General features: G+C 38.7%; 1 protein-coding gene across 2 annotated transcripts in view; it reads right to left on the reverse strand.

Annotated features, from left to right (window-relative positions):
• Positions 1–1,071: 1,071 nt before the first annotated feature.
• Positions 1,072–24,898, reverse strand: part of lsamp (limbic system associated membrane protein) — a 299,410-nt gene continuing 275,583 nt past the window's right edge. For both annotated transcript variants that reach the window (XM_072701351.1, XM_072701350.1), the window contains 3 exons: positions 13,303–13,423; positions 12,989–13,137; positions 1,072–2,636 (listed from right to left, as the gene is read on the reverse strand). In XM_072701351.1, the coding sequence (XP_072557452.1) occupies positions 2,539–2,636; positions 12,989–13,137; positions 13,303–13,423 (368 nt within the window). In that variant the 3' untranslated portion in view covers positions 1,072–2,538. The remainder of the gene's footprint in view (positions 2,637–12,988; positions 13,138–13,302; positions 13,424–24,898) is intronic.

The following is a 24,898-nucleotide window of genomic DNA, read 5'->3' on the forward strand; positions in this document are numbered from 1 at the left end:
ATCATTGTTGGGAAGTTGATTCAACAAAACTACTGAAAATATTACAGTAATGTTCCACAGCACTGTCCATTCTGGTGTAATGACGGTATGTGCGTGATTTTCTCTAAAGAACATTGTCCAGAATGACGTCTCCAGCATAAAGTCATGGCACAAGGGAGGGTACAACCTCTACTGCCTGCAAGCTCATCACAAACTAGGGGCAATTTAGAGGTTCCAAGTGACCTAAACACACGCTTTTGGGCTGGGGGGCGGAATTCTGAAGAAACATGACGAGAAGAGGGCCAGAGGAAGGCTTTAAAACCCAAGTCAGGGATAATGATGCTATCTCTAAGGCACTGGGCCAACTGAAGGATATTCCCATGTTAGTTAATGACACATTAAGGGGCTTTTACAGAGGATGTCAGATCACTCCTTCCTCACCGAGTTCTCAGACAAGCTATAATATATTAACATAATTTTAGTTTCCCTGACTGCACGGCACACCTAAGTTTGTGTGAATGAAAAGCATTATTAAAAGACTGAAAAACATCATTATAAGATTTCTCATCATCTTGGACAGAATATTTGCTGATTAGCTGGTACCATATACAGCTGCAAGTTTCTTCAGAGGCTTCAGTGTGTATGTATACAGTACAGTATGTAGGCAAATTCTGTTAATTATAATTATGCTTAATCTAGACTTCAACAAAAACCTTATTAAACAACAGATCCAACACTTCATCATCTCGCATTTCCTTAAATCATTTCCCGTTATTTCTTTTCCTTTTAAATTTATGAAAATATTACATATTTTAACATAATTTGTGAGAGGCTCACATGCATTTACTCTCACCTTGTTATCTTAGCAAAAGTTAAAATGATAGAAATCTATTTTACACAGTGGTCCCGGTGACAAATAATTATACGACATTGGCATGCACACGTCACGTTTATGTCATGTATTATTTGTGTCAAATGTTCAAAATTTTTAGTGAACACTCAATGTATATATATTTTTTAGAAAAGACAGATAATGGAAATATTTACTTATTTTGGCATTCAAGTTATGGCAATTCAAACAGTAGTCAATGGTATTCTATAGGAAATCAAACATTTTAATTGGCAAGTTCCTAAAACTTCAAGAGAAAAATAAAATGAAATATGAAGGGTACAATAAGCACAAAAAACATTTGTATTGTATTTTTTTAAGATGCTCATTAATTACATGGTGCAAAATTATGCTACCATGATCCACTACATTTTTTTCATCAACAAACTACTAACCTAATTTGAAACATGGACATATATTTTTTTTCTATATATGGACATTGGATTCAGGTATATACACTAGTAACTGAGTTTACAGAACAAATAATTGTATGAAATGGATACAGTGATTTCCATATCATAAATTAAAATGTAACTGAAGAAATCAAATTTTATTTTTCATTCATCAGTATCATGCTCCCAGATATACAACCTTGTAGTATTTCATTACAAAAAAACAATCGCAACATGTTGGTGACACAAAAGGCAGGTGATTTCTGAAGCTAAATACAGCTTGCCAAAGAGAAACTGCTGTGTACATTTAAGATTTTTGTTCAAAAAAATCCTCTATTCATGATTACTTTTGTTATAACTTGAGATAACAGGTTTGTTTTCATTAAAGAAAAATAGAAAAAATTGCTTATATACAAGTTGTTACTTGTACAAGTTTTAAGACCTTATATTAAGTAATAGTCTGTTAATAAAGCAACAAATTATGTAAAGATCAGTATTGAATTCCTCATTACTGAAATCCTCATGCTCATCTGTATCCTCTCATTAACAACATTTTTTTATTTTTTATTTTTTTTGCAAGAAAGCTCCAAGTCTAGCAAAGTGGGAATTCAGAACAGACTGGCAGCATTCAGTGTCTTTCTGAAATATATTTGACAATATATACAGCTCTACAATTATGCAAGACTACCAGGATTTTATCTATTTTTATCAAAGCTAACATTGAAACTACATTTACAGAACTGTTGCTTATTTTTTTATTTGAGTCTTACTTAAAATTGCAGCATTTCTATATTGTGATTGTTTATTTACCGTTTCAATCTGTAAATTTTATTTTCTGATTGTTTGTATAAATGTATATAATGCAGTACTTACACAAAATTAACAAAAACTGAAATTAAAATTATGCCAAATAATCTGCAGATATCCAGGAGTTCTGTATTTGTCTTGAAATTCCCATAATACCTAAGCTGTCTCAGTGGCTATTTTTATTAGTTTATATTTAGTTCTTCCAAAATCAATCGCCTCTCAAACAAAATAAATGAACAAAATCAGCAATAAGCAAGATTTGAATTTAAAGAAATTTAAAGGTTGCAATAAATTACCTTTATAAACAGCAGTGTTTGTTTCTGAAGTACAGTAATGTCTTCTCATAGACTAAACTATTTTGACAGCTTATTCTTTTTTATATATAATTTTGTTTGGCGCAGCAATGCATCAGGTTGTCATATTATGATACAAACAGTCTCAATACAATGGCGACTGACTGTTGTTGTGTTATTAACATTTGAAGAGAAGGCAGATGATGGAGGCCAGTAGGAGCCAAAGTGACTGGGTGAGGCATGCAGAACAATTAATGTCTCTTCCTGTGCCTGGTCCTGGGGAAGAAAAGAGAAAAAGACTGTTATGTTGAAGTCTGCTGCTTTCATTGACTGGGGTATTCAAAATGGGAAGAAAACATACAGATACAAAGTAATGTGCATACAAAGTAATATGAATATAAATGAATAAACAAACAAGCAAATACATAGTATATGAAATATAACAAAGAATACCTTTAGGGATTTGAAAAATGTTTGTCTGTGGTGTTGTTACTTTCTGTTATTTATTTATTTATGTTTTGCCTGAGTATATTATGGGCGGCACTTACTGTTTTTATTTTTTTTGCAGTTAGCGCGTAAGTAAATATTTAATTATATCGTGTACCCATGAAAACCTTAAAATCATTTCAATCTGTAATACTTGATTACTTGAGGGCAGGGCAATGTATCCATACTTGTTTCCATTCAGGCATAAATTAATATGAAATGACAAATTTGCATACATCTGAACATCATCAGCATTACCCAATGCTAAGCTCAAGGGAGGTCAGGTAGAATTACATAAGAACATGCTCAGTTCAAATATATTTTACAATGAAATGTCCAGTAGGTTAAATTTAAGCATTTGTGTGAATATCTGAAATACAATAACTAGATATATTAGAATGCAAACAAATAATTCTTCAAATAATTCTTCAAGGTCAGAATTTATACACACCACAAAATGCCATTACTAACTGTCCCATTGTAAATTCAAATGGAGTGAAATTTGGGGAATAAAATGTATTTTCCTATCCCTTTTGACTGAAACAATATTTCCTTTTCGAGTTAACACCACCTTCTGCAATTTACTGATACTCTAAAAGTAAAATATTACTCTGGTCCTGGAATAGCATAAAAAGATTGCAGCCGTTCAGATATAGTAAAATTGCTTTTTTTTTCATCTGAATTATTATCAATATTAAGTAACACTTTACATTAACTACATAATGCCTCCATGATGTATTTGTAGAACATTCAATGCACCTTCATAATGCATTCATAACGCATTCATAGGACATTCATAGGCAGCGTGTAAGTATACCTTAATATCCTAACATATCATATCAACTTCAATATACATTAATAACAAACATCATAGAATTATGTTGGCCTAAGCCGATTTCAGTTCTTCCCAGGGTTCAGCTGGCTAGTTGTGAATCTCCACTCGGAGTAGCTAGTTACATTTTTTCTCAAGATTTCATTGTACCATGATTTTCAATTCGTCCCTGAGCAGGCCACTGCATTAAGCTGAATTTATTACTAGGTTCAAGAAACCATCCCCGGACTGCATTAGACTTGTGACATAGAATTATCTTGCTGAAAAAAATCCATACAGCTATATTTAAAAATAGCTTTGCAGGTATGCTGACCTTGATTGACTTTGATCTGATAAATACAAAACAGAAATGTACGTTTTAGTTAATTGGTTGCCCTTTGATAGATGTGCCACTATTTCACGGCTGGGCAGTGCTCAGTAATGGCAACCGATGATTTACAATATAACAAATAACAGGAGGCCAGTCCATTGCAGAGCACACAAGCAAGAGGGAATTTAGAGGTGGTGGTGTGCAATACCATGTAGAGCTGTAAGAGGAAATCGGAACAATGTGGGGAAAAGATGCATAAGCAAGAACCCCCCCCCCCTCCAAAAAAAAACCAAGATGTAATTATTGCAAATATTTATGCAGATTTGAGAATAAGGGACTGAAAACAATAATCAGTGATGTCGAACTATGGATGAACATCTAACTGCCCTTTAAGACAACATCCTTATCTTGTCATGACATTTACATCTAAAACACTGACCATAATATTCGACAAATAAGAACCAAGCAATTCGTCCACTTAAGTTCCACTTAAATCTTTTTTTTTCCCACTCTATCATTTACTTTTTTTTTGAGATGCCCCACTGTCATTCACTCTAATTTTCAGGTGAGCCTGCCACAGAGGCATCTCTCGCATTCGCAAAGTCCACAAACTACAACTAGCTCCAGACTTCATCTGGGAACGTTATTCAACAAACACTGCTGCTTTGCAGACTCAGGTAATTGCAATTCCATTCTCCAATAAAGAAATGGTTTAATCTAGAAATGCATTAATCATGGGATAATGCAGTAATATATGAACTAATAAAGAGATATCGGTATGGGTTCATTAGAGAATATCTTTTATTTAAAATTCATCCAACGTCAGTGCAAATCAGAACACACTCTCCTACATTTCTGTCTAGGAAGACCTAGATTCATACTTGATTTTTTTTTTTCCCCTCATCAAATGTAGTCTTGCCTAAGCGAGGCAGTGATGCAATGATTTGTAAGGACCGTGTTTGTCTAGCTGGAGTGCTATCGTACGCCACATATGCAAAACTAAAAAAAAAAAAAAAGTTTAAATCAAAGTTTTGTATTTGTATGGGTTCAATAATACCCGCTTGAAAGTAAACGGCGCATGGGCTCCAGGCTGCTGCAGACATCACCACCCACAGTTTCCTTCACATATTCCATTTTCCACCCACAGCCCAAATACTTGGTGATTGTGTGCGTGCCCTGAGAAAGACCGCAGCCATTTAGGGCACACCCCTGCTTTCTGCCTCATGCCGCCTAGGATGGGCTCCTGCGGGTTGCATTGTTGCTTCACACATGCAGGTTTAGGTGCCTGAATTCCTCCTTTCACCTCTTATTGCAGGTTTTCCTGTTTCCTCCTGTAGCCCAAGGACATGATTTTAGGGTATCTGGCATCACAGCTGGTTGTAGTGTGCGAGTGTGTCCATGTGCCCTGTGATGTAATGGAGGTATACCCCTGATGGGTGCCCTGTGATGTAATGGAGGTGTACCCCTGCTGGGTGCCCTATGATGCCCGGGCAGGCGCCAGGCCCCTCCACGGCCCTGCTCAGGATAAACAGCTGAAATATGGATGGATGGAAAAACTTTGTGAATGCCATAAGGTAGGCCACAGGAACTAATCGTATATGTATTCACTAGATAGCTTGTCCATCTTGCTCGGAAGTAAAACAAAATAAAACGTGAATATAGTTAGTGGACAAGGCTGCCAACTATGCTTCTGTTTTGCGTGATACAGAAAGAATAAAAAAAAGGCTGAAACTATGAGTGGTTAAAGAACTACACCAAATTTATATTAAGAAAAGCCAGGACATATTTACAGGCAAAGAAACCATCCATTTCTTCCCACTGAAAAGCCACTAAGAAAAATAATGCCAGTTGAGTGCAGTTACTCACAGACTATAGACAATTCAGAAACACCAGATGACCTAACTGCATGTTTGGGACTGAAGTAGGAACCTAAATGAAAACATTCAACATGGGAAAAGCAAGTAGTGGTGGGAGTTTATCTGGACATTACAGCCTAAAACAGAACAACCCAATTAAATTGCTGTTTAAGGGTACATATGCTAAAAATAGCAAACAAAATTAGCAACTCAGTTAATGGCAGCTTTTGGCAGCTTTTTTATTATTATTATTATTTTGCTTCTGTTTCCACAATAGCTTTTACCTTTCTTTGCCACTTTGGGGCTTGCTTTCTAACTCAACCTACCACATTGGTGGCAGGTTGGTAAATAAACAGCAGTTCAACTCTCAAACTAATCTGTTCTTGCATGTCGCTCCAAAAGAGAATGGATAACTAAAGTACTTCTGGGAACAAATATTGGTGATCAACAGTGAGCCCAGGTCTGGAACTTCTGTATGAATTGCACCATCTGCCACCACCTGCTGCTCTGATTACACTTCCCATCATCGAGGTGTCGTAAGATGGACACTGGAAGGCCACTGTAGCTGGGGGACATTCTGGCTGGTAAACTGTGCCGCATGGCATCCCAAGGCTATCTGCTTAGCGAAAGCTGCCCCCAAAGCCTTTAAAAGGAATATCCTGCAGGACAAAACTGATATGCAGCTGGGCAGTCGAATGCACTGAATGCATGCTACCTACTTGCTTCACTTCTCTTACTTTGAGTATACTCATTCATTCCGGATTGTGATGTCACAGAGGATTCGCTTTTGCCTGATAAAGCGATATTCACAATCACGATACGAAATCAGGTACACTTGAACAATGTCATCTCTTGCAGCCAGTCCAGCTTACAGCCTCGAGTTAAAATGATTGATTTAACCCAGAGGCCGCAAAGATACAATGTATGCTTGTTTGCGTTAAGTCAACTCTGGGACTGACATACTTTCAGCTTATATGACTGATTCAACTCAGTCACATAAACTGAGACCAGTTTAACTGACCTAAGCTATTAGTGAGAAAGCCAGATTTGTTAGATTACAATGCCCTAATACTAACATTCCAGCGTTTGCTAACCCTGGCCAGGAATTGCAGTAACACCACTGCCTTTTACTAGGGTTAGAAATTTTTAAGATAACCAAGTAGCAATGATTTTACAATAATTTGCTGGGTAGAAATAATATATACCAATCACAATTCAAACCAAAACACAATAATCACCCTATATGACCACTTAGTTACCCAATTACATTGCCAAGGCTCTCACATTTCATCAAAAGTTTGGAATGAGATTACATTAGAGGCGAAACGAGTGTCTCACAGTCAATGCGTAGACTTGAGAGCCCGGCATTACACATATACAAATCCACACACAAAGTCAAAGCAATACATACCCAGCGGAGGATATACACAGTAGATGTGCAGGATCTGGCCACAGATGTTAATTATGCAATATCATGTGGAAGCTCTGGCTATAGGGTGTCTCCCAACTAAAGGTTACATAAGGTCAGTGTGCTAATCACACCTACAATGTGGGAGCTCTGACTACGGAGTATCTTCTTGTGGTCTACAGATGGTAAGTATGCTAATCACTCACACACACAGTGGGTATAGACTGTTCCCTAGTATAAGTTACCGACAATAACTGCATAACACTTTGATACCTCAACAATAAAGACACATGGTGAGTTTGCTAATCACAAATGCACTTTGTCTCACTGGTTCTTTTGTAGACTCCTTAAATCCCAGATCAAGTAATAGACATTTCCTTTGAATATGGTAATGAACCAATCAACAACCAGATGCTGCAAATGCTTTTTTTCTTTTTTGTGGATGCTGCAAATGTTGTTTTTCCTAGGGATGATGTAACGTGTGACCTGGGACAAGGGACAGAGGAGCCGGAAAAGAGAGACGGATGATTGTTCAAGCAGACAGTCTGTGAAAACCTGCCAGCGGACCACATCTTGCTCAGTGAGGGTTGATGTGAGGCCACCAGAGGTAGCATGATTGTCTGAGTGCAATTTTGTGAGAGCCAACTTGACAGCTCACTCTTGAGGTGAACAACAGCACAGGCTCAAAAGTAAAAGGTATAGAAATCCTGGGCCAGGAGCAAGATATGTGACCATCTGCTCCTGGTTGGACTCACGTTGCCTACCACAACACATGCACCTTGTCTGGAATCATTGCATAATAGCAGGCCAATTAAGGAAGATGCTGAACAAATACGGAGGAGAGCCTTAGCTGATGGTCAAGTCTACTCGTGATGTTTCCCAAACCAGGTAGCACCATTTTGTTCTGTAACAGTTTCCGTAAGTTGAATGAGGTGTTGAACAAGCATTGATGTCTACTTTTGCCTATGGATAATGAGATGATATAGAGGCCGGTGTGGGCACAGTTCATCCCCAACTTGGACCTCACCAACAGCTACTGGCAGGTGCCACTAATATGCCAAAAGAAGGTGGCATTCAGTGTGACCAGTGAGTCCTAGGAGTGAGGAGTTATCTCCTTAGGGCTGCACAGGACCTAAGATACCTTCTGACACCTTCGGAGCCTGGTGCGGGGCCTCCTGACTTTAACCAGTCATTTCGCATCCCATATGAATGTGTCTAACAGAGGTGTGATGGTGATGTGGAAATTTAACAGGAAAGGTTCCAGTGTCATACCTGAGCCAGAAGTTGACATCTGTGGAGAAAAGATACAGCACTGCATAGAAGGAAGCCTGTGACACTGGAAGGGCAGTGACCAGAGATACAGCACTGCATAGAAGGAAACCTTCGACACTGGAAAGGCAGTGACCAAGCCCCGCTATTAGCTCTTGGACAACTGTTCATTCTGGTCATGGGCAGTACTGCCCCACAATGGATGGTCAGGATGAAGGACACTCACACACATGTGGTTCTTCTCTTCTACTGTCATGTACATCTCTGGCTGAACTGGGGTCATTTCAATGCTGATGGCCTCTCCTGTCTCCAAGACTTATGATCTAACGTCCACTAACAGACCAGAACAACTCCTGGGGGGACACTGTCATGACAGCATCTCCAGGGCCCACCCACGCTTGATATTTTGACCCAGAGGCTGTATTCTCAATGCAACAACATAGACAAAGGCCACCTGTGAAAACCGCAGCGAATGTTGTTTCAGTCCCCCAGCCAGCATCAGGCTGTGGGTTCATGTCCAAAATGACATACGGCTGGAGACAGGTCACTACCCAGCTAGCACTGCCTTTAAAACAACCCCTTAAAATTCAGTTAGTCTTTTTTTTGGGTTCAGTTTTCACCCCGATTTTTGATTTCTTTTACATAGTCTCACTTTCATTTTCAGGCACACCTGGCACAGAGAGAGGACATCAGCAGTCCTGTTTTGTCAGTCTGATTTGTGTATCTCACTACATTACAGTATATTTACAAAAATAAATCAGCAGCCACAACAGGCGTTTTTTTAGCAAATAAATAATGCTTTTTGTTGAAATTTGATGCTTGGCATTCTTTATTCATGAAAATCACCTAATTTATTTTAGCCTTCAGGAAATGGTTTTGCACAAAACCAAACTCCAAGGAGCTTTTTTCTTCACAAGTGATTTTCATTACTGCTACAGCAATATGTTTTGACATCAAAGCACTGGTCAAATAATGACACCAAGAATATTTATTATTGTAGATCACAATGAAATAAAAATGTCACTGTAACACTTGCTCGGGGTGAGGCGGCAACGAGAGCTACCCGACACGGGAATGGAATGAAGGACATCAGAGTCGTATGTAATGATGCTTCTTTCAATTACGGACCACATTTATGACAGCGTCTTCCGTAAGATTGTTATGGAGCTGAAAAATTCCTATTGCCTAGTGGTGTTGTAGCCAATCATATAAAAGTATAGCCGAATAATAAACAACTATGTTACTGTTTTATCGATTCACCTTATTGTACTTTTTATCATCATTTTAGAGTTTGCACTTAGAGTTTAATGTAGCCTTGGTGTGTAGTAGACTATACCTTCTATTTTTGTGTAGTACACTAAGACGTTCACACAATGACGAAACAGACTAACCATGCATTTCTCCGAACTTATCCCCATCGTTAAGAAATGCATGAGGGCACGGTAATTTGGAAAAGGATCGGATGAATTGATTGAGTATTTTTGTCATCTTACTGTGTACCTTGTTTATTATTCTTTAAGTTCCATTAGATTTTATTATTTTATAGGGCTGTGAATCAATTAAAAAATTAACTAATTACACAGTTTTCTATGATTAATCAGACCTAACATTATGAATAAATCATAAATATTTATACATTGAATCACCAATAGAACGTGGAATTAACACAAAGGGGGGTATATGGGTCATTCTTACAAATCCATTAACATAATATAGCAATTTTCTCTAATTTTTAAAATTATTTTCAAGACAGGAGACTCAAATTATTTATTGTTATACACTTCATTGTCTAAACTGCTGATTGTGCCTCTGGGGTAATTAATTCATTTTGTTGTATTAGCATTCATTTCTGTCTTAATAAATAAATAACAAACAAACAAATAAATCATCAAATCCAGGGCCAGAGTTATGGAGATAAGCAAAAACGGCAAAACTAACCAAGAATTGGCTAAAAATCTCATCATACAGATTGAGTGTTTATTGTGGTTACATGCAATAAAGGTGACAGATTTATATAAATTTTATCTAGCTTTATGTTATTTGATTTTTCGTTGACTATTTGGGGAAAGGGGTTAAAAATAATCAAATTAATGTAATTGTGATATGGTTAATAAGTTAAATTAATACCACTTACTCTACACAAAAACAATTTCACTTTAACATTTTTTTTAATTCTCAAATTTGTGAAAATGACCCATACTACATGTTTCATGGTTTAAACTAAAGTTGAGATGTACGGCTTATTAATTTCCAACAAAAATACTACTTGCAAGCAAGTACAAGCTGAATTTCAATGCTTTCAAAAATGCTAGATGAACAGATGGCAGTAAGAACAGAGGGGACATTGTACTATCAGTAAGGATGTCAAACGTTTTTTTTTAATCGCACAACTTGGTGAAATACCACACAACTTGGTGAATTGGCAAATGCCATATATACATATAACTGCATGTACTCAACAGGTGGATCAAAACACTATTTAATCCTGACTATGTTATCAGTCTAAAACCTAAAACATGTTTGGCAGATGGCTATAAAAACAGATGCCTAACAAGCACTGAAAGAACAGTTAATGACATGAAACTTCTTAGTATTTAAAGGTATAAGCCTTCCATAAAATAAAATGAATATTGCAAATTTGGATATTTTTATCCTATGTATGCAACATCCAACAATTTATTAAAGCAATTAAACCAGGTTACATCAGCTTCCACATGAGATGCCAACTGAATGGATTCATTCAAAATCTCATACTTATACAGAATGTATTGAATATCTTCAGAACCCTATTATTTGACTATTAATGTAGCACATACTGTACAGTTTGTATACATGCCAGTAGTATGCATGCACTCGGACATATTGTGGTTGCCATCTTGCATATTCTCTGACACGGATGTTTACCAGTGATGTAGCTTGACCCCCGAGAAATTTAAAAACTGCTGAAAAACTATCAACGGAAAAAATAATATTCAAATAAACATATGTAACTGAGTGTGGTTTTCTACTTATATTTGAAGAGAGACTGCAGTTCCTCTGCCATCTTGACACTTTGTTCCGAGCGAGCGACATTACGTTTGCACCCCCAGTGGCCTTGTGGGATAAGGTAGCATCCATCACACTTCGGAGTTTCGCAGAATATAGTATGTCATCCAGGTACCGTTCGCCTACTGTCTCATCCATACTGAAGAATTGGACATACTGCTAACTTTGCATACTATATTTCACATATTTTGCTAACAAATATAATATTTCGGAATTACCAAATATTTTGAATTTAGCTGTAAACTCTGGGATTCTGTGCAACGTCATGACATAAACTCTTATAAGCCTCTATTAAAATATAGGGCATGCTGTTCTCCCATTTAAACATCAAAATACTGCATGCTTCAATGTGATCAAAGAAATAATGATGTAATATGACTTAAAAATAACGCCAGAAATACACATTAATCACATTTCCTAGCCCAGTTATTTACATTATTTTAAAAAACAAAAATAAATATAACTTCTAATTGCTTTGTTTAAACTTCAAGATTAATAATAAAAAAGTAGTGACGAAATAACGAAAATAATAATGGGGTCTATTTCCCCAACAGGCGCTTAAGTCAAAAGAGTGCTTAAAAAATTTAGGTGCGCTTTTGGGTTACGCCTGTTCACACCAGAGTGCTTAATACAGGAGACCTATATGGCCTGTATATGCACATATACAGTATGCACCTCAATTTTGCCTATATGTGGCATATATACGCATATATGCAGCATATATATGCATATATACTGCATATAGGTTTCATATATGCGCATATATCCTCATATAGGTTCTTTCCATGTGGGGCATGAATTAAGATGATCGAAACAAACACTTTTACAGGTGAATAAGTGAGGAATAGTCATTGGATCAAGGCATCAGTGAAGATGAGTGACTGTACTGGAAAAATGTGCACAAAAAGAGGGCAGTAATAAAGTTTGAGCAAACTGAATATTTCAGAAACAAAATTTAAGAGCTAAACTTTGCTACCTTTAAACTTCATTAGCTTAGAGTGGCAATTGCTTCAAGGTCTCCTCTGTAAATCATAGATGATAACCAAATCCAAGTCAATAAGCCAATGGTACCTTTGGGTATTTCACCTCCAAAAAATAGCCAACCAAAGTCATATTTCCTTTTGACTGAGTATTCAGACTGTAGTATATTTGTTAAATGCAATTTTTCATGAACCACTGCTGTAGTTTTCAAAAAGAAATCCATGTGTCTAACTAGAGTTTTTAACTCACATCAACTTACATAATTTATTCAAAATCATTAAAAAGGTATTATACATAATCAATTAAGTCATTTACAAATGAATTAGCCGTATAAGTTTCCATTTTGTTCAAAAACTAAACAAATAATAATTTAAAGGTACATCCATATATTTTCAAAACATTTTGAAAAATCCTTCCAATAAAAGATACTTGTATACTTACTATATAGGAACAGACTGGCATTGTGATTTCCAAGTTTGTTTGTAGCCACACATGTGTAATTTCCATAATCATCCTCAGTAACGTTGGAAACCACCAAGAGAGTGCGACTCCCAAAGATTTGGATGTTAATTCCATGGGTGTTGATTAGTCTAGAAGAAGAGAATGCATTTTGTTTGTTTTAATTTTTTTTTCAATGCTTTATGCTTGCTTACATAGTAGAAATACTCATAAAACTTCCTGTCCCACACGCTGTCCCATACTATAATGATCAGGTAGGCCAATACAGGAAGAAAAAAAATGCAATGTAACTTTACCTTTTGTCATCTCTGTACCAATCAAACTCAGGCTTAGGTACGGCTGATGCGTCACACTGCAGGACACCCAGACGTCCTACTTGGGTTTCAGAGCTCTTGGCCTCTTTGATGAAGGGAGGATCTACAAAGAATGACAAAAGTTATTGTTGAAAAAACTCAACACTTTATGGTAGTGGGAAATTTTGAAGAAAATGCACAACAAATAACTATGTTAACACAAGTAGATCACCTGAATGTTTGGGGAAAAATAAATAAATATTGATGTAAGGAAAGTTAATATTCAAATAAGTTGCGTATATTACCTGTCTGTATTTCACTTTGGAAATGTGTTGACTAAATAAATTAATTTCAACCCCCCCATTTGTAATAATTATAAGAAGCACTTCATTGACCCTCATGGGAAAATTCTTTTTACGCCACCCTCTCTGTAGAAAAGAACAAACTGGTTGTGAAGGGCAGTCACCCATAGCCCCCAGGCCTGAACTGGCAACCTTCTGATCACAAGCACAGAGGCTTAGCCGACTGAGCCACACGCTGCCCCTGTGCAGAATATACTGCATTATATTGTGGGGACTTTGCATTCTATTCTCATGAGGATCTCCTCTATTTACTTTCCTGGTCCAAAGACTGTAGTGTAGTAGTCTGTAGGAGTATATGCACCACACAACAGACTGGAATCCTACCCCAGCTTCATACCCAGAGCTGTCTGTAATGGGAATATGGAATACAGATGGATGGATTAAAATTCAGGTTTATTATACCATATGTGGCAGCCACAGGTACTGTCCATGCCCAACATATGGTATTTTTGTAATCAATTCAATGGGATCTATATGTAATCAATCAATCAATCAATCAATCAATCAAACACTTTATTTGTCCCCGAGGGGCAATTTAAGGGCACATAGAGCAGTGTTAAGATTCAATAATAATTAACATATATGGAGACAAACTTATAGTTTGACTCATCTCATAATCTCATAATTTATCATGATTGTGTGGAACAGACAGAATCTAAAAAAATGTTCACGTTAATTATAAGATCATGTCAGTGATCCTCGTTCCTGGTTTTCCGCTTAACTTCACTCCCGTCATCCACTGCAAAGATTGTTGCCTGTCTTCAGTATTATGAAAAATTGTTGCGGGGAGGGGATTCCAGCAGCTTTGTTGCCTGGTTGTTGATACTATTTGCTGTTGAAGTGCTACTGTGTGCATTTTGCCTGCTATGTTTTGACTTGCTTGCCTGTTGACTACAAAATGGCCTATTCACTATGTAGAGCACTATATTGTGGACAAGCGGGCATTCCGAACACAGCCTGAGAGTCATATGACTCAAGTTGCCCACCTCTGGCAAACAGAGTCCTTTCTCTTATGGTATAGTTTTTGTTTAATAGTAAATAGAAATAATACACTGTGGTTATTCATCTCTTCCTCACATCGTTCAGTGATTTCTCCTCCTCTCCATTTATTAACTTTGCTCTTCCTCTGCTTTGTAATTTCTGTTACAGCCTTCTACCCCTAGATAGGCTGGAATAGCCCCCGTGGGGATTGCCCTAGGATCAGGGTTTTAAATTTGATATACAGCTTGACGTGTTCACCGGATATTGTGGTTGGGTAGTTAGGATGTTTCCGCAGGGTTTAAGTCGACCCATTGTAACACCATTTGTTGTTTTCTGGGTTGTAATTTTTCCATTTTTTTTTTTTATTTTTTTAAATCTTGTCCCTGCAATTTCAGCAATGACATGGTAATGACTCATTTATTTGTGTCCTACTTGAATGCAGTTGAATTGCTCGCACAAAGGCAAACTACTCCAGATTTCAAGGATTAACATTTCAGTTTTTTTACAATTATTAAAAAAATAAGTCTTATTTATGTCAATAATCAACTATCAAAGAATTAGTTTGCATAATGGAAAAACTATGCTGAGAACAAAAAATGGAAAAAAAAGAGTCAACGCCATATAACTTAAATAAGTCAATTTTAAATTTGCCCTTTTATGACCATAAAATCTACACTTGCATGGAGGATTCCTGATTACACATTGCTTTCTTTTCTTTTATGGTGTTTTTCGTAAAAAAGACTGTCTCACACAGGCGTCTGAAACATTATAAACAATTAGCACAGCATGTCACAATTGGATTTCTCATCAAAAGGATTCTTTGTACAGAAACACAAAAAGTGTGAGGAAATTGTGGAAGTTTCACACTGAAGCCCAAATGAAGATGTACAGCACTGATTCATACTTCACATTATCAATGAATTCATAATTATTTTTGCTTTTCAAAGTAAAACATAAAAGAAACTATGATTGCATTATATGAATTTAAGTTTTACTTCTTACTATATTATTCATCCATCTAACCACCCTAATTCTCTTTTTGAAGTGAAACTTCACCTTGGCTCATGTAACATTTTTCTGTTTAGAAAAAGAAAAGTGTGGGCAATAAATGCTTACAGTAAATGTATCCATACATTTTTGATTGTCAAAAATGTCATCTCATTTATTCAATTATCAATGTTAGAAATGGCTTGATTCATATTTTAAACAAAACATTTCGCAATGCTTTACATAAACTGCTGTCATAATGCATTCATTATGCATTCACAGAACATTCATAGTACCTTCATAATGTGTTTATAGAAAGTATACCATAACATTGTAACATACCAGCTTTAGTATATACTAATAACAAACATTATATGATTATAATGTTTGTTATTATCATATAGTATTTGTTAGCAGGGAAGAAATTTCACAAACTGACTCATTGCAAAGGTGGCATCCTATGACGATACCACAATTACATTCACTGAGCTCTTCAAAATGACCCATTCTTTCACAAATGTTTGGAAACAAGACTGCATGGCTGGGGGCTTGATTTTATACACCTGTGACAATGGGTCTGAATGGAACACTTGAATTCACCGATTAAGAGGTGTGTCCCAATACTATTGTCCATATCAGGGGTAAGCAATATTATCTGCAAAGAGCCAGTGTGTATGCAGGTTTTTGGGATAACCACCCCTGGTTCATATAGTGTAAATCAGGATGTTATGGTCTATTTACATGATGTTTATGAATGTTTTATGCATGAATTATAAATGCATCATCAAGGTGCACTGAATGTTCTATGAATGCATTATGAAGGTGGACTGAATATTATACTAATGCATTATAATGACATCATGAAGGTACAATTAATGAAAAGCTTTACCAGATATTTAATAATGTCTGTTAAAGGATAGTGGCTCAGCAATTTAGTGGCTCAGTCATGGCCGATTCACAGCCCTGGCTCTGTTTGTGGAGTTCGTTTCTCCCCTGGCATTTCCCCTGGTGCTGCAGCTTCAAATCAGTTTAGGTGCCACTAAACTGCAGAGCTCCCAGCTTTGTGCCCTGTCCTCCAAGTTCACTGTGACACTGTACTAGTTCACTGTAAGTGGTAATGGAAAATGCATGGTATATATTTTATTATCCAATCGCTGCTCTCATTGAGCAGCTCTGTAAAAAGTAATATTTGTTATGTAACCTCTAACAGTTATCGTTCATGGATGGCATCCAAGCTGATCGGAATTATGCAGCCTAACTCTTCCTGCATCACTTGACATTCTGCACAAAAGCGGCTAACATGCTCGCTTGTGAGACAGGACTTATACATTATTATCGCATTTTGAAAATCAGACACTCTGCCCACGATGGTAAGTGGGTGGCTTTTTGTTTCTGTAAGCAGATATCCAGGGATATCTCACAATATATTTGCATCCAGAACGGGCCACTTCATTTGCGCCATTGATCCATTGAGAGGATAGTAGTGGCTGATAAGTCAGACAGGAACAAGTGCGATCAACACAAGAAAGGGGTCAGTAAATCCCTTTGCTGAACTTACAAGTTTTTTTTTTACCAAATTCCACAGAGAGGCGGAGCTTAGTTTTCTTGGTTGCCTCCATTGTGTTGATAAGTAACCATCAATGTCACCAGGAAAACTAAGGAGCAGTGAGACAGACTGTCTTCTGAAATACCACGCAGAAGACATAGGGTCCTATTTTACACCCAGAGCAATGCGGAGCCAGCTGCAATGCAAATCTTTACTAGCATGAGCCCAATGCAGTTGTTATTTTCCAGGTCCTAAAATGAGGCGGAATCAGGTGTTTTGTTGGCACATCGCTATCTTCAGCCAGCGGAATGTGATTGTGTTATTGACCAACGAAAACCTGGTGTAAAGTCAATGGTGCAGTATTTCACTGTTATTTAAAGGGTGTGTTATCAAGATAGCAACATGCCCCTACATAGGCACGTGCACAGTGCGTGTACACTGCACATAGGAGTGTACATAGGCGTATACACTGCACTAGAACACGTAGCAGTGTGCAAGCATGCAAAAGATTGAAAATAACAAAAATGACAATGATCATTAATGTGTACCTCAAAATATTTTTAAAAACATACGTCAAAATGGTCGTATGAACCATCAGAATCGGCCAATCGCAGTGATAAATAAGAAAACTGGCTAATTATTACAGTGTGTCCCCCAGTGTCCGGGGTTTCAGTAACTGTGGTTTACTGTGGTCCAAAAAAGAAGTTTAAAAATTCCAGAAACAGTTTCAAACCGTGTGCCAAGTAAGTACAGTCTGTAAACCAGTGAGTACCCACAAAAAAAGATCATTTTAAACAAATACATTTTTCTCATTACAAATCATGTACTGATACATGATACAACATTTATCATTGTAAAATGTGTAACAGTAGCATGTTTTTTTCAGTGTTCCTTTGTCCTATGAGGGGTATAAAAAACATGATTTTCATTGCTCTTTCATCACTTGATACATTATATTTTTTCATTGCTATATCGTCTCTTGAGAATGAAGCTAAACCATCAGAATCCTTTTATTTCGACTGAATACACTTTATAATTACTGTATTTAATGTTGTAATGTCTTCCTGTGTGTATTTTATCAATGAAACTTAACCAAATGAATGTACACAAAAGTCACATTATATATGGGGTCCGCAGATGGTTCACCATTATTCGTGGTTTCGGCTATCTGTGGTAGGTCTTGGTCCAGATATGGTATGATGGATTGAAAATCTCAGGGAGCTTTGGTCAAATCCTTCTGTTGCCATATATGGTCTGCTCGCAAATTCATTTCACGCACTAGCCGATGTTTCCTCAGCAAAGAAGCATTCTTTTCTGCTACCTGGCAAATCCACCATTATAACAGCCGTCTGCTAAGGTGCTGAATTGGTCTCCAAAGTCCCCAGATCTCAATCCAATCATGCACCTGTGGGATGTGCTGGACAAGCAAGTTCAATCCATGGATGTCCCACCTTGCAACTTACAGGACTTAGAGGATTTGCTGCTAAAGTCTTAGTGCCAGATTCCACAGGACACCTTCAGAGGGCTTTTGGAGTCCATGCCTCGACGGGTCTGAGCTGTTCTGGCAGCACAAGAGGGGCCTACACAGTATTAGGCAGATGGATTTAATGTTACAGTATATCTGATCCGGGTATAATCATTTAAAAAAGCAGTGTGATTTCCCATCTGTGAATTTGGCCTTCTGTGTTTTGACTTGCTCTCCAGTTGACTACAAAATGGCCTATTCGCTATGTAGTATAGTGGACATGTGGGCATTCCGAACACATATGACTGAAGTCGCCCACCTCTGGCAAACAGAGTCCTTTCTGTGGGATGTGCTGGATGAACAAGTTCAACCAATAGAGGCTCCACCTCGCAACTTACAGGACTTATAATATCTGCTGCTAATGTCTTCTGCTGCTGACGACCTCCTCGAGGTCTTGACAGAGGGCGGATGGTGATTTTCTCCCCTGTGAAACGACTCGAACCCGAGTGAGCTGACAATCGGAGGACAGGCTGGTGGTACTTCCAGCTCCCAGCTGCTTCATATTAGACAGACCCAAAGCTATTAAGTCATACAGTTTCTCAAAAACTGCATTTGTTCCTTATACAGGTGTGCAGTCCTGCAAAGTGGGGCTATCATGTTAATAGTGAAGCAGATAGCCCAATATTTCCACTATTGGCCTAATGATTACCCCCCCCCCCCATCCCCACCCAGAGATGACCCCTTGAAAAGTCTACCCTCACCCCTCACCTCACCCCTCAATCCTCGACTGACAAATCCAATGACTTTGCAGCTTTGTTTTTACTAACAGAATCGCTTCCATTTGAAAGAAGACTGGGAATTCTGCCCCCTACAGACTGGTTATTCACCAGTAGAGCAAGTATTATAATGCACAGCTTTTCTGTTAGATGTTTTGGCACTGACTGGAGTCATAGTCTATCTAAAATCCTCCAGCTGTGGATTTGATCCTATTTCTGCAAAAAAAAAAATGAACAGGTTTTGAATGTTATGAAATGATATTCAGGGAATTTTTAATCACTGCAGCAGGGAATTTATCCACTTAGTTTTAAAACAGCCATTGTCAGACCTTTCTGGTAGAAAAGAGATCTTGATTCTACTGTGATTAATAATTACACACCTATTTCTAATCTTACTCTCTTTGGCCAAATCACTGAGTGGTAACTGTTGCGAATAATGATTAGCTCAATGGTCATAATCTCAAAGAAAAATTGCAGGCTGATTTTAGAATCCACAGTAGTACTGAGATAGCACTTCTTAATGTTTCAAAGGCTCAATACGAAACTGCCTATTTTAATTCATCTTGTTCCAAGTGCTGCCTTAGACACCATTAACCATAAGATCCTCTACTGTCTGGCCTCACCAGCTCAGCATTAGCCTGGTTTAGATCTTATCTGACTGGCTGTATCTCACTAAGTCTTCACCTGTGATGCTATTTAAAATGCTTCTAACCATCTCACAGTCGTAAGATGGAAATCTCACAGGATGTCATGTGACCACATTCAACAAAATAAAGGTAAACAAAAGAAAGGAGAACTGATCTAACCCTAACCCCCCCCCCATCTTACTCTTCTCACTCCAGCTAGTTTGTCATGTATGAGTACAACATATACCTTGTGTGAAAGTCTCCCAGGGCTTGACGCTGGAAGCAGGAACCTTCATATTCTACCACTGGCCACTATAATTAATAAATATAATATCAGCTTCCATCAGTATGCGGGCAACACAAGCCCCTCGGTGATATTATTAGGAAACTGTGTGAGTTTTCATTGTTATGCAGATGACACACAGATGTGCAATATCTGTTAAAACAGATGAGCTGTCACAGCTGTCAAGGACTGAGGAATACTTAGCTGAAGTCAGGAGCTGTACGGCCAGTGAAGCCCTAACAGAACAAGGGTCCACAGACAGCCCAGGGTGCCGGCAATAGCATGCAGCTTGATGGCTGCCTAGTAGGGTGGGGTGAAAAAAAATCAAAATTTCTAATAACAATTTCCAATAGTGCGGAAATTGTCACTGGACCTCGTTATTAAACGTGCAAAATATCTTTGAAATAGGTTAATATTTTCAGGTTCCGCAACGCGATCCAAGTTTTCACCTGTCACATCAATGCGCAGATCCACGCTACGTATCATCCATATCATAACGCAATGTAAAACTGTTCCAATTTAATACAAGAACCTAACAATCGGTCAGTGACAATGAGTAAGTGAGAAACGACTCATTCAGAAATGTGGCGCACAGGAGCATGCTTACACTGACATACTGGCAATATACACTGTCCATTATCTATACTGCTTTATCCATCTGGGTCTTACCAAAAATATTGGGACACCCCTCCAAATCATTGAATTCAGGTGTCCCAATATTTTTGGTAACATAGTGTATCTAACCATTTTGACTGTCATGCTTAATACTTTTCGTTTTGGTGGCACTGAGGAACAATTTTACATTGGGTTATGATACGTAGCGTGGATCTGCACATTGATGTGACAGGTGATTAATCGTAATGCACGTAGAGCCGCAGAGCGATGTAATGTATGTGTATGGCTGATACCCAGTAAAAATCTGCGTTACCTGAACGTTGGTATTTTGTAGTGATTATTATGTTGTGAAAGTGCACAAACACTACACCGATGAGTATAGATAATGGATAGTGTACATTCACCTAAAGGATTATTAGGAACACCATACTAATAGGGTGTTTGACCCCCTTTCGCCTTCAGAACTGCCTTAATTCTACGTGGCATTGATTCAACAAGGTGCTGAAAGCATTCTTTAGACATGTTGGCCCATATTGATAGGATAGCATCTTGCAGTTGATGGAGATTTGTGGGATGCACATCCAGGGCACGAAGCTCCCGTTCCACCACATCCCAAAGATGCTCTATTGGGTTGAGATCTGGTGACTGTGGGGGCCATTTTAGTACAGTGAACTCATTGTCATGTTCAAGAAACCAATTTGAAATGATTCGAGCTTTGTGACATGGTGCATTATCCTGCTGGAAGTAGCCATCAGAGGATGGGTACATGGTGGTCATAAAGGGATGGACATGGTCAGAAACAATGCTCAGGTAGGCCGTGGCATTTAAACGATGCCCAATTGGCACTAAGGGGCCGAAAGTGTGCCAAGAAAACATCCCCCACACCATTACACCACCACCACCAGCCTGCACGGTGGTAACAAGGCATGATGGATCCATGGTCTCATTCTGTTTACGCCAAATTCTGACTCTACCATTTGAATGTCTCAACAGAAATCGAGACTCATCAGACCAGGCAACATTTTTCCAGTCTTCAACTGTCCAATTTTGGTGAGCTCGTGCAAATTGTAGCCTCTTTTTCCTATTTGTAGTGGAGATGAGTGGTACCCGGTGGGGTCTTCTGCTGTTGTAGCCCATCCGCCTCAAGGTTGTGCGTGTTGTGGCTTCACAAATGCTTTGCTGCATACCTCGGTTGTAACGAGTGGTTATTTCAGTCAAAGTTGCTCTTCTATCAGCTTGAATCAGTCGGCACCCTTTCTCCTCTGACCTCTAGCATCAACAAGGCATTTTCGTCCACAGGACTGCCGCATACTGGATGTTTTTCCCTTTGCACACCATTCTTTGTAAACCCTAGAAATGGTTGTGCGTGAAAATCCCAGTAACTGAGCAGATTGTGAAATACTCAGACCGGCCTGTCTGGCACCAACAACCATGCCACGCTCAAAATTGCTTAAATCACCTTTCTTTCCCATTCTGACATTCAGTTTGGAGTTCAGGAGATTGTCTTGACCAGGACCACACCCCTAAATGCATTGAAGCAACTGCCATGTGATTGGTTGATTAGATAATTGCATTAATGAGAAATTGAACAGGTGTTCCTAATAATCCTTTAGGTGAGTGTATATTGTCCATTGATGTGACAGGTGAAAACTTCGATTGCGTTGCGGAACCTGAAAATATTAACCTATTTCAACGATATTTTGCATGTTTAATAACGAGGTCCAGTGACAACTTTTCCGCACTATTGGAAAGTGCTATTGGAAATTTAGATTTTTCCACCCCACCCTACTGCCTAGTCAATGTAAACACAGTGGTTAAAAGACTCCGTCTCACTATCGACTCACCCTTGTCTCTGGATGTTAACATAAATAATGTGGCAAAAGCAGCTTCCTTCCATCTGAGGAACATCACAAAACTTAGAACAATACTCTTACTTCAGAATGCAGAAAAGTTAGTACGTGCCTTTGGACTATGGCAATGCCCTATTGGTTAAGTGTGCCTCTGCATCATCAAACACACTTCAGTTGGTGCAGAATCCTGTAACATAAGTCCTAACAAGGACTATGACATGTAAGCATACTAGTCCTGCACTGCAATCGCTCCACTGGCTTCCAGTTAGGTTTCAAATTACTGCTAACCAACAAGACACTGAATGGTGCAGCACTGTTGTATATTAACCTCTATGATTTTTTCTTTTCACGTCTTACTGGTTCCATAAATCCCACCTTCAAGAGGTGGGCTATACCCGGCGGTGCCTAGAGTGGAATGATCTTTATTTGGCTACAGAGACTTCATTTACATGGCTCCAAAGTATGCAATGGTCTACCAGCAAGCGTCCGACATTAAGTCTCACTCATGATATTTAAATCAAGGCTACGAACTCACTGGTTTAGTGTAGCATATGGTGACAGAGCTGATACTTCTCGCTGCCATCCCCAGCTAGTGCTATAGTGTGTGGCATAGGCTTGGTTTGGGATCAGTGTCATTGATTTTGGATGAACTGGGTGCCCAGTGCTGGTGTCCCAGTGTTTCACGTGTCCCATGTGTCTTTGGAGTGCTGGTGCTCAGGGATTCCTCATGCCTGTGCCCCTGCCCCCCCCCCCACCCCATCCCCCAGTTCTGTCACTCTGGATTCACGTGTCCCATGTGTCGTTGGAGTGCTGGTGCTCAGGGATTCCTCATGCCTGCCCCCCCCCCACCTTTCCCACCTAGTTAAGCTGCCATAGTTAATTAGACCTGCCGGAGCCTCTTTATCTCCATGCCGCACTACAAATTACCCCGTCTAATTCCGTCCATTTGTCACAGACTTTTATTAACACCCTGCTCATTCCTCCCCTGCACCACGAGGGATTCTGTCATGGGGCTCCTGATGGTGGGCAGCCCCCTGCCTGTCCACCCAGCCTGACCACACATCTGCCGTCCTCCCCTGCATGCTGCTGCACCGTGCCACACCACCATCTTAACATGCCTGCCCAGACATCAGCATCCAGAACTCCACTGCACCGCCTGCATGTATCCATGGACTATTTACAATTCTGCTACATAAATCAGGACTTTGATATTTCGGGCTTCCTCTACCGACCCCTGGAGGATGGGCTCCCCCTTTGGGTCTGGTTCCCCCCCATGGTTCCTTCTAGGGAGTTTTTCCTTGCTACTGTTGCCTCTGGCTTGCTCTCTGGGGACACTGGGCAGGGGTAATGTAAAGTGCTTTGAGACAATGTAATGTTGTGAAAATGCGCTATACCTCGTACGAAAATAAATTGAATTGAATTGAATTGATGTATCCCTTTCCAAAATCACTTTAGCTTTAAGATGCAGTGTATCCAGGATAGCTTATTACCACCTTCACAATATTGCCAAGATTTGCAACAAGCTTTCCACTGCTGATTGAGAAAAGCTTGCATGTGCCTTTGTGACAGCTGGAATAGACTTGTGCAGTGTTCTACTACCAAGCGTGCATACGAGCTGTGTTAAAAGCCCATAAGGAGTTCACAGCGCAGCTGCCAGAATAATGCCTTGCCTTAGCTGCAGAGATTGCATTTCACCAGTTCTCCAAACTCGCACAACAGTAACCTGCTGGTCACCCCCTCAATCTGCTCAAAATATGGAAAGTCAGCTTTCAGTACTACTGCCCTAAGCTATGGAATTCTCTCCTAGTCATTCGTCAGCACGAAAACACAGTAGATACATTACAAAAACACCCGAATATATACATTTTTACTCCATCTTTCAATTAGACTGTGTCTTTACTCCATCAACAAAACCAGGTTGTCGTGTATTGCTAATTGTTGATGTTTTATTTCTTTACTGTCCGTTACATGCTATGATTTTACTTTAATTTCATTTTCATTTTGCTTTACTGTGGTTTTACCTCCAAATGTGATTTTTATACATTTTGCCTTAATCCTTCTTTAAAGCATCTTGTATATCCTTAAAGTAATACTTAAATAAAGCTATT

This window comes from Paramormyrops kingsleyae, chromosome 17 (assembly GCF_048594095.1).
Source record: "Paramormyrops kingsleyae isolate MSU_618 chromosome 17, PKINGS_0.4, whole genome shotgun sequence".
Taxonomy (NCBI): Eukaryota; Metazoa; Chordata; class Actinopteri; order Osteoglossiformes; family Mormyridae; genus Paramormyrops; species Paramormyrops kingsleyae.